General features: G+C 41.0%; 1 protein-coding gene across 1 annotated transcript; it reads right to left on the bottom strand.

The window, feature by feature from the left end:
* Window positions 1–4,215: 4,215 nt before the first annotated feature.
* LOC120043419 (protocadherin alpha-C2-like) lies at window positions 4,216–8,779 on the bottom strand. The gene is made up of 2 exons (XM_038988000.1): window positions 6,326–8,779; window positions 4,216–4,224 (listed from the first exon to the last, which is right to left on the bottom strand). The coding sequence occupies exons 1-2, from the start codon at window positions 8,777–8,779 to the stop codon at window positions 4,216–4,218; spliced, it is 2,463 nt and encodes an 820-aa protein (XP_038843928.1).
* Between the last annotated feature and the right edge of the window lie 2,458 nt (window positions 8,780–11,237).

Raw genomic sequence — 11,237 nt, forward strand, 5'->3', positions numbered from 1 at the left:
TAAATGAATCCAGATGACATCTTATCCCTTGCAATAATCATGACTTGAATCTGCATTTAGAACCATCATCTCATTCTCCTCAAGTCACATGTATTGGTATAATGCAGGAGACCCATAAAGAGCTCATGACGTCTGAATTTAGTTTCATATTTTCTGTTACCTAAATGTGTAATAAATGTGTCTTCATACAAGGCTCAGGCAGCATATTCTCCCCACAGGCAGAGCAGGCAGTGCCCACATCATTAGTGTAGCAATCAGACAGCTGTGTGTCCAACACCATCAGCCCTCAGACCCACACAGTGACAGTGACCTCACATTGTGACGGGAGGTGAGGTCATGATTCACACAGGGCTTTAAATAGGAAGAGAGCGATAAAGAGTTGGAGAGTTAATTACAACTTCAAACTATGACTGCACTGCAGCCTGTGGTAGAGGAGTGGTGTAGCCAGATCTGGATTCAGTGGAAATCACTGTGAATAGGAATAGCTTATTGTTTTTCCCATTAAACCTACATGATTGAGATATATACAGTAGTATTTAAGTTCAGTATTTCATTTCAAATGAAGACTGGATGGATTGTGAGTGCAGGGCCTATAAGGTCATGCATGCACTGACGTCAAAGGAACCCCCTTTCTGTCTCACTCGTCTTCAGTTTCTTTCTCCTTATCGCTCTCTCCTTCTTTTGGCCCTTTCCCTTCATTGTGACTTGTATATACTGCTGTCTGTTCTAGTTTCTCATTTCTAAGACCTAATGCCTTGCATTAAATCTCTGCACTTCAGGGCATTGCTGGGAGAAGATATACTCTGTTTGTCTATAAATTTAAAATAACATTTTGGCTAAATTCTTAATCAGGGGAGCGCTACATTCAAATTTCATAAAATAATTTAGATTGTTTGTCTGTACACTGTATCAGATAAAAGATTTGAATGATGTATTGCAATACAAATGTCATACAGTAGGCTACACAATGCACTTGAATAAGTCACATAAAAAGCAGTGTTAACAATTGTTAGGTCAAAATATCCAATAAAAACATGACAATTCATAAAACATTGTAAACTTTAAAAACATGGCCAGAGTATTGTATTGCACCATGCCAACATAAATACATTTCAAATATACAACAATAAATACTTTTTTTTAAACAGTCTTATTTTTTTAAGTGAATATAGTAATATTTCTTATATAAAGTACACATGGTTTCTTCCTCTAAGCTTCCTGTTTAACACTGAATTCTCCTTTAGCTGATGATCTGAGGTTTGTTCACAGTGGCAGGGACACTGGGAGTGTGGGATGGAGTAAGTGTTACAGTGATTGAAACCTGGCAGAGGCCTGTGCAGTTTAGTTGAGAAGGCTCAGACAGAGGTATGATAAATTGTTGTAAAGTGAACCCCTTTAGTGCCTCGGATATTCTACATACAGTGTTGGCTACATTTGACCCTCATATTGTCCTGCTTAGGCAGGTAGGAACTAAATCTGGGTGTTTCTCGCTGTCCTGAGTTTTTCCTTGGACATGATTCTCACACAAAAAATGGATTCTAGTCTGTGCTTTATATATACATGCTGAGCAGGAAATGTTTCTCATCAAAATATACTAAATATAGCATCAGTGTCAAATGTGATCATGAAGATTTGAACCGTGAGAATATATTAGCTATCTCTGTCTGCAATGTGAAGTGGAGTAAGATGGGGTACTTCTCTCCTACCTGGCTCATTGAATGACAGGTATGAGGTATTGATCTATCTTGTGACCAACTCAACATGCACATCCCATACCATATCTCAGGAGATAAATAATCCCATAACATAGGCTGATGTTCAGAGTCAAAAACATAATTCAACACATTCAAGAAAATTGGTAAGGTCTAGAAAGCCAAATGATGATAAATGTTAGTCTTATTTATAAACAAAATGTACAAAAGTTATCTATGCACACTACACATTCACAGATGAACAAAGATAGTTATTTCACTAGCTAACAGAGTTATGGCATTGACCATATTGTGACCTCTCACACATACCCCTAATGCATTGACATCACAATGATGAGGAACCCTCACAAGAACTAAACAGAATATCCCTTTTGTGTAATGTGTTTCTTGGAGAGGTAAGGTAGGATTTTGGAAGATATTGAGTGCCTGGTCCCACATTTACAGTCAAAAGTCCCAGGGAGGGTGCTATGCATAATGACATCAGTCCAAAGTTGTCTGAAAGACCTTATGTTTGATGTTCCTTTCTTCTTTATGATATTTTCTAAATACAAGTACCTGTTGATGTAGCCATGCAGATTCATGCTTGATGGAAGATGATAAAGGTAGTCTATAGTTGCTGAGGTGGTTGGTGTGGTATGTTTGGGCAGAGGGTTCGACGAGCTGTCCCCAGAGGTAACTGTTGGATCCCAGTGATTGAAGGAGGGGTGTTGGTCACTCTTAACTTCTTTGAACGTTCTGCAGCCGAATACCCCAGATTGAGGACATCATGGCAGGTCACTGCTGGCTCTGGAATCCTGCCAATAAATAGAAAACACAGTCAGCCAATAGGAGGTGGAGAGAGGAAGGGGATCAGCTTGACTGACAGCCTATAAGGAGTCACAATTCATGCAACTGTTAAGATCTCCAACTGGGGCTTGACTGGTTATTTCCGCCATCAATCAAACATGGGTGGGCATTAGATACCAAGTTGTTTACTTTTACGGTCATAAACAATTAACATGCCTCTGGATTATGCAAGGAGGTGTGCATGGTATATTCTATAAAATTATCTACATGGGCTATTTCTCAAATCATTATCTTTTATTGTCCCCACAGGAATTGAGAAATTACAGAATGGCCAAATTGCAGAATGGATCTATCATGTGCATCTAGGTCAGATTAAAAAGCAAGCAAGTGAAATTTGAATAAAACCAAAAAAATGACAAAAATAGGGCAACAGAAAGGGAGATGTACCATAGAGACATGCACATCACAGTCTGTAGGAGTGAGGGATAGGCAGGCTGGTGTTTGAACTACTTTAGTGCAATTGTTTATGTGTGGTGTGTGTGTATGTGTATGTGTATGTGTATGTGTGTGTGTGTGTGTGTGCGTGTGCGTGTGTGTGTGCATACGTGCAGGGCTAAAGGTAATATGTCTATGGAGGCCACAGTTAGTCTGTGTTAGACAGTGGCCGACAGGCATTGAGCAGCTCATCATTTCATTATTTCTCCCTGTATTGGGCCAATGATAAGATGTGGCTGCTGGGGAGCAGGGGCAGAGCCAAAATATGCAGGGATGTGTGTGGGTGTGACAGAGGGGCTGGATGCAGCCGCTGCTCTGAAGGTGGTGTGCACACTGAGCTTTGGACCAAGACAGTGCATACCTTAATCCTATCCTTTATCTGTGCTAGTTAGCACTTTACCCTGAGTCTCTGCCAAACAAACCACATATTGTCATTACTGCTCTGACCTGGCAGCCACTTTGGGCCTAATCTCAGCTGTCAGTGATTGGTTTCCCGCTTTACAGAGATTTCCCAATCTAATCACAGATGCATCACAATGAAGGTCAATGGGAAGAAGAGTGTGCAGTGTGTGTCAGGGGAGGGGGACAGAAAACAAATAGGGATAGAGAAAGAGACCAGGAATTCAACCCTCTCTCTGCATCCTCTCTGGAAATCAATGTATGTCGGCTCTTTGCTGACATTTTATAATCCATGCCCCCTTTTACAAAGGAGACTGGACTCTGCCCACACAGAGTCAAACCCACATTAGGGGTGATAAAGTGACAATTAGACCTATCATTAGAGCAGGACAGTGACACTTGCACAAAAAAAACAGTGAAACACAATTCTAGATTGAGCTACACCAATCACAGTGCTCCTACATCATGTTACCAGCAACCAGCATACCTCCAGCTGTAGAATGGGCTTCCTTTCATTTTGAGTACTTTAGAACAGAAAAAGAGACAGGTTCAATGGTCAGAGTCCAACACACACACACACACACACACACACACACACACACACACACACACACACACACACACACACACACACACACACACACACACACACACACACACACACACACACACACACACACTTTTCCAAAACACAAGATCCACTAATCCAATCCAAATCTCTTGTTTGTTTTCATGTCATGTCAGTACAATAGAGAGGAGACTGCCTTGTCCCTAAGACAGAGCTAAAATTAAAACAGTACTTCAGTTAGACAAGGTTAGCCTCTTATTGGACCTGGAAAAGAAAATTCACACAGACAAACACATCAACACAAAAGGAATTAGAATAAACTAACAATGTCATAAAATGTTTAGCCTACACTGGCATTCCCATTGTACTGTATAGAGCTCACATCAGTCCATTATTTTCCCCCAGGTTAGTTTTATTATTACACAAACCCCGGTCCTGGTTTTTGCAATTCAGCTCAGAGAGTTGTAGTGTCTGAGACAACAGCAGACAGACGTTCTTGGAAAGCTATTTTTTGTTATTAAAATTGCATGAACTGCAAGCAAAGAATGAAAGGAAGTGGCACTAACATGACTTGGGAATTAGCATGGCTCAATGACTTAAATAAGCAAACTGAGCCAAACCCCAGTAGAGTGAATGACTGCAGGGCAAATTAAAAGCAAAGAAGTTTTTCTGTTATGTCTGCATAACACTTTCACAGTAATAGTCTAGCTGTGTTCATACACCACAGGACTGGAACAGAGCTTAAATGGATACTGTGATATTCTTGTTCTACTTTCCCAGAGTCTTGTGAACTTGTGGATACTATGTTTATGTGTGCTGTATAAAGGAAGCTAGCGGTATTTCCACGGGCCAATGCTAACTAGCGGTAGTGCAATTACCGGAACTCTACAGGTACAGGAGCAATGCTACTCACAGTATCCCTCAGCGAAACACTAGAGAACCTGCAGATATCCTATACATAGAGGACATTTCGGCAAAATACATAGAGGATTTATTAAACAAACCAAAATCAACCCTGGTCAGATAAGTAGTAGAGTACTACTGTATTGGTTTATTAACTGGAGTGTAACCTGTCAGATAAGTAGTTATAAGTAGTACAGTACTACTGTATTGGTTTATTAACTGGAGTGTAACCTGTCAGATAAGTAGTTATAAGTAGTACAGTACTACTGTATTTGTTCATTAACTGGAGTGTAACCTGTCAGATAAGTAGTTATAAGTAGTACAGTACACTGTATTTGTTCATTAACTGGAGTGTAACCTGTCAGATAAGTAGTTATAAGTAGTACAGTACTAATGTATTTGTTCATTAACTGGAGTGTAACCTGTCAGATAAGTAGTACAGTACTACTGTATTGGTTTATTAACTGGAGTGTAACCTGTCAGATAAGTAGTTATAAGTATTACAGTACTACTGTATTGGTTTATTAACTGAGTGTAACCTGTCAGATAAGTAGTTATAAGTAGTACAGTACTACTGTATTTGTTCATTAACTGAAGTGTAACCTGTCAGATAAGTAGTTATAAGTAGTACAGTACACTGTATTTGTTCATTAACTGGAGTGTAACCTGTCAGATAAGTAGTTATAAGTAGTACAGTACACTGTATTTGTTCATTAACTGGAGTGTAACCTGTCAGATAAGTAGTTATAAGTAGTACAGTACTACTGTATTTGTTCATTAACTGGAGTGTAACCTGTCAGATAAGTAGTACAGTACTACTGTATTGGTTTATTAACTGGAGTGTAACCTGTCAGATAAGTAGTTATAAGTAGTACAGTACTACTGTATTTGTTCATTAACTGGAGTGTAACCTGTCAGATAAGTAGTTATAAGTAGTACAGTACTACTGTATTTGTTCATTAACTGGAGTGTAACCTGTCAGATAAGTAGTTATAAGTAGTACAGTACTACTGTATTTGTTCATTAACTGGAGTGTAACCTGTCAGTAAACATAAAAGGCTGAGAGCTGCACCGAGGTGACACAGGGTCTATAGGCTCCTCCTCAGAGGAATATGATAGTGTAAAATGGGTCAAACGGTCAGTCAGTCTGAAGGATGCGCAGTGGAAACGCATAGAAAACGGCAGAGGTGGCTTTGGTCTCAAAAATAATGCAGAGGTGACTCTGGTATAAAAACATTTTCTTTACAAAACAAGGTCCTGTTTGAATAGTATTTGAATGCGTCCTTCATTCATGTAATCAGTGACTACATGATAGTCACTATGAAAGCAAGGCTACTGCTTTCATCAATCCAACCTTGTCAGGTGTGTGATTACATGAAGGATGGAAGAGTGTGCATTTCATATAAGGAAGGATATGTCAGAGGAAAACTGCTCCGGGCCTCCATCTCCGCGGCGCACATACCTGTAGCGTGGATGCTCTTGAGTCGCTGGTCTCTGTAGGCCCTGTGCTTCTGGGTATACTGGACACAAAGTAGCCTGCTCCCTTCGGTACTATAGGCTGTCGGACAACCACCTTGCCTTTCCTGGTTTCTGCTAGAAACAGGCTGTACCAGTAGGCATCACTGGAGATGAGGGTGGAATCGGCTATGGTAGAGCTCCTCTGGCTGATGATACTGTTTCTGCTGATCACACTGTTCCTGTTTAGACTGTTCAGATTCATATTCATAGCAGGAGGCATCTTCATGGGCTTCGGTTTCTGACACTTCAGCACGATGACCACCAATATGGTGATCAATAGCAGAAAGGATACTGAGCCCAAACCAATGACTAAATACAGATTTAAGTCTGTGAACAAGTCATATTCCAAAGGCACCTCAGTAGTTTCTGAGAATGGCGTCACCATGTGTTCTACTGTTGATATCTTGATGGTGACTGTAGCGGAAAGAGCGGGGTCTCCATTGTCTTTGGCGACAACAACCAGCCTCTGATGACGGGGGTCCCTATAGCTGAACATTCTCGTGGTACGGATCTCCCCATTGTACTGATCTAGACTGAAGAGGCTAGAGTCACTGATCTGTAGAAGCTGATATGTGACCCGTGAATTCTGTAATGAGTCTGCGTCAATGGCGATTACTTTGGCAACTAGGAATCCTTTCTCAGTGGACCTCGGTATCACCTCTTCAATAACCGAGCCCTGCGCACGCCAAGGTGACACTATGAGCGGGGTGTTGTCATTCTGATCCAGAATGATGATGTGAACTGTCACATTGCTGTTCAGTGGAGGTACCCCAGAGTCTCTGGCCTCTATGTGGAAAAGGAACTCCCTCTCCCTCTCAAAGTCAAAGGTCTTTAGAGCGTAAAGGTTGCCATTCTCTGGATTAATGGAGAAAAGCATGGACATAGATGTGTTGATGATCTCCTTCTCCATGATAAAATACACCAGATACTGGTTCTCATGGAGGTCCGGGTCGAAAGCACTGAGTGACGTCAACAGTGCGCCGGGGACGTTGTTCTCTACAACATGGATTGTGTAGAACGACTGGGGGAATATTGGCGAGTTATCGTTGACATCCAGTATCTCCAAGGTGATTGTCTCATTGTCAGATAAGCGAGGTGTTCCTTTGTCTGTGACTATGAAAGTGATTTCATATCTTGGAATTGTCTCACGGTCCAGTGGTTCTGAAACATGCAGAGCAAAGTAATCCTCCGAAGACTTATTAAGAACAAAGGGTAGGGATGTTTGTTGGTTCAAAGTGAGCTCAACTTCACCGTTGTCCCCGGAGTCCCTGTCGCTTATACTGATCACTGCTATTAATGTTCCTATGGCAACATCTTCCTTGAGCGTGCTTTTAAAAGATTTAATGGTAACCTCGGGATAGTTGTCATTCAGATCGGTAATAAATACCATTATTTTACAATCTCCGGATAACGAATTAGATCCTTGGTCTCTGGCTTGAATATATATATCGAAACTGTGGCTCTCCTCAAAATCAATCACATCCTTAACCTTTATTTCCCCTGTATTCGAATTTAGAGAGAACTTTTCTTGTGTCTTCTCGGATGTATATAACGTGTATGAATATATCATCTCTGCGTTAGTGCCCTCGTCCAAGTCTGTTGCGTTCAAGGTCATTACTAGAGTTCCAATTGGGGAGTTCTCAGTTACATTAATAGCATATATCGGCTGGTTAAAAAAAGGGGCGTTGTCATTGATATCCAGAACCCTAACGATGATGCTGGCTGTGCCTGAGCGTGCAGGGACCCCGCCATCTACAGCGGTTAGTATTAAATGATGAACCGCCTGTTCCTCTCTGTCTAAATTACTGTTGAGAACCAAATCTACGTATTTAGATCCATCGCTTCCCGTCTGTATGTCAATTGTAAAAGACTTGCTTTCGCTTAAATAGTAAGTCTTAATAGAATTCGCACCGACATCTGCATCCACAGCATTTGTCAAAGAGAATCTCTCTCCTGCAGCGGTAGATTCTGAAATATCCAAGTGCATTGTCTCCCTTCGAAAGACCGGTGCATTGTCATTTATGTCCATAATTTCAAGCTCAATGTTAAAGATTCGAATGGGATTTTCAAATATGACATCCATTTTCAGAAAACAAGACGTTGTCTTGCTCGAGCATATATATTCCCTATCTATCTTTTCAAGTATGAACAGGTCTCCCGTTTCTTTGTTAATGTCCAGATATTTGTTTCTGTGGATGATATCAAGCTTTGCCTTGCGTGTTATCAGAGTGCGAAGGTCAAGTCCCAAATCTGTAGCCAGGTTTGCAACAACGGAACCCTCTTGCATTTCCTCGGGAATAGAGTAGCGATTAATGGACAAAGCAATTCCCCACATCGCGCTGAATACAAAGAGAACGGTGACGCACCTTGTCCATACAGTTGCAATGGAAAGCGCCATTATTGCAAAGAAATATGGTAAATTATGTCAATACTTGAAGCAATCCGTTAAAGACGAATAACTTTACATCTACGCGCTATTGCCTACGTGTGAAACAATCCGTAGCCTTCTCTTCTGCACCGGGGAATTCATGCCGAGCTTCCACGCCGTACAACTGCGGTGCGCTGCTCTCCCAATCGTGATGACGTCTGCTGGGTAGTCGTCATTGAAAAGGAACAGCGACATGATGTGTGCTATGTAAAATGGTTGTACCTTATTATGAATGTTATGGTTACGAACGTAACGTTAATTAATGTTTACAGACGAAAAGTAATATTTCGAAAGGTTATTGCAATAAGCCCTGGTAAACCATTTCCTATGTGAGGCACTAACGGCTGCCTGTTTAAAAAGTTTGCAGATGCACATTGTCTGAGATTCTGTGGTTGCACTCTAATTCTTTGGTTGTTCTCTTTTTTCGACTAATGTATGAATACCAATTTAATGAAGTACAACAAATCCAACGCAAGTCCTCAATAGTAATTTTAGCACCACACAGCATGCCTTCAAAAAATATTGTTTGAATGGGGAACTCTATAATGACCAGAAGTGTTATTAATATTGAAGTAGAAAGCCAAAGTTATTTCCACTAGTATGGCCTAGTGTGATGAAGGAGCATTAGCACAGTGTCCAATATTGGTCTATAAAACATTCAAAACAAATAGGCCTAAACAAGTGAAAGTATAGCATTGCAATTATTCTGCATACCCTCATATCTTAAAAAGCTGTAATTTGTGATAATCAGCACCTCAAAGCCACCACTTTACGGCTCCTGTACATTAGCACACGGTAAATTGCTGCCCGCCGCTTCGACCGCCCATAATGGCTCGCTTGTGGCCGTGCTGGCAGAATATGGCAGCAAATAGTTAGCAGCAGTTGGTTGTGCATCAAGAATAAAGCATAGCACATTTGTATGAAGGTCTGGTTATTAAATTAATAGGTTCTCCACATGGTTTGGAGAACCTATTCAAGTAAGTAAATACTTTTCGAAAATGTAAAAAAAAGAAAGATGTATTATTAGCTAACTATCTACAGTGCAGGCTAACTAAAATGAGCTGCTAATATAGCTAGCTAGTTATATAGACAACTTTACATACTGTATAGCTAGCTAGCTAGGTGAATTAAATATCACCAGCTACCTAACTATCTTGATGTATTTATCATTGTAAAAAATAAACTCCAAATGCATTTGTTGGTAGGTAGCTAACAGCCATGGAGGAGGGTGAAAGGATAGCCGCTCCAACTGTAAAAGAAGGGAGAGAGTAGGATATTCTGGATAGGGCAGGTACTGTTGTGTAGTTCCAAACTGCAAGTGGTATGTATGTATTAATTTGTGATGCTATCCTTGATATGATCCTGCTCTCTTCACATGCTACACATGCATGTATGTGCACATGCATCTATCTATCAAATGTTATCATGATTTGTTATAAGAGACATTATAGTTTAGTAGTCCACAATGACCTGGTGATGTAAAAGTCTAATAATGACATTATCTTCCATATTCCTACAGACTGGAGATTCCTTCAAAACGATTGCCTAAAGCTAGTGTAGGGCACTGCACAGTTGGGTGAGCAGGGCCATCTGGGACTGCCTCGTGGGGGAAATCAGGCGTGTGTGAAGGCTACCTGTGTCCTGCATAACTCATGAGGATGGACATGAGGACCAGGAGGGGATCTGCAGCTTGCCGCCATGTGCCAGAGGAGAGGTCTGCTGCTCTGCGTGATGTTTCAAGGATGGGGGCTAACAATGAGGCAATCCGCACGGGAGGCAATCCGTGTGCGGGAGATATTCACCTCCTACTTTTTCAAATAGGGTGCTGTTCCCTGGCAACACCATAGACTACACTATGCACAACCAAAGGCTCTTTTAAGAGCCATCCACATTGCAATAAGAGTATTCTTTAATTTACTTAGCTATGTTAAACTGGGAATTGAATAACTGCAGTTATCTCCCATTGATTTCTACTTCTCAGGTGAGGGTGCTGTTTAGGTAAGGGTGATGTCTGTACAAAAACAAAACAGGCTATTTTAAGAGTCACCCATATTGAAAAGATTTAGAACAATTAGACACCCTATAACCCACACCTATGCATTCGTGTATCAATCTGATGGATGGATTGTGTTGTGTTGTGCAGTAAGCAGGCTCAGTTGTATAACTGTGGCTCCTTCCACCTTCAAATAATAGGCAAGAGGACCAACCATGGAGAATAGTTAGACACTTCATTATTTATATAACTCTGCCATATTGTTTGCCTCGCGTGTCTGTGCATGTTTTTCAGTATAATGTACTCTGCAGCCACTGAGTGTGGACACCAGGTGAGGTCACACACACACATTCCTGTTGAACAGTCTCTGTAACTACCTTATTTTCTCAATAACAGTCTCTCTCCTTCACTTCATCCCTCTCCCCCTTCTCCCTA

The sequence above is a fragment of the Salvelinus namaycush genome, chromosome 3, assembly GCF_016432855.1.
Source record: "Salvelinus namaycush isolate Seneca chromosome 3, SaNama_1.0, whole genome shotgun sequence".
In the NCBI taxonomy this organism is placed as follows: Eukaryota; Metazoa; Chordata; class Actinopteri; order Salmoniformes; family Salmonidae; genus Salvelinus; species Salvelinus namaycush.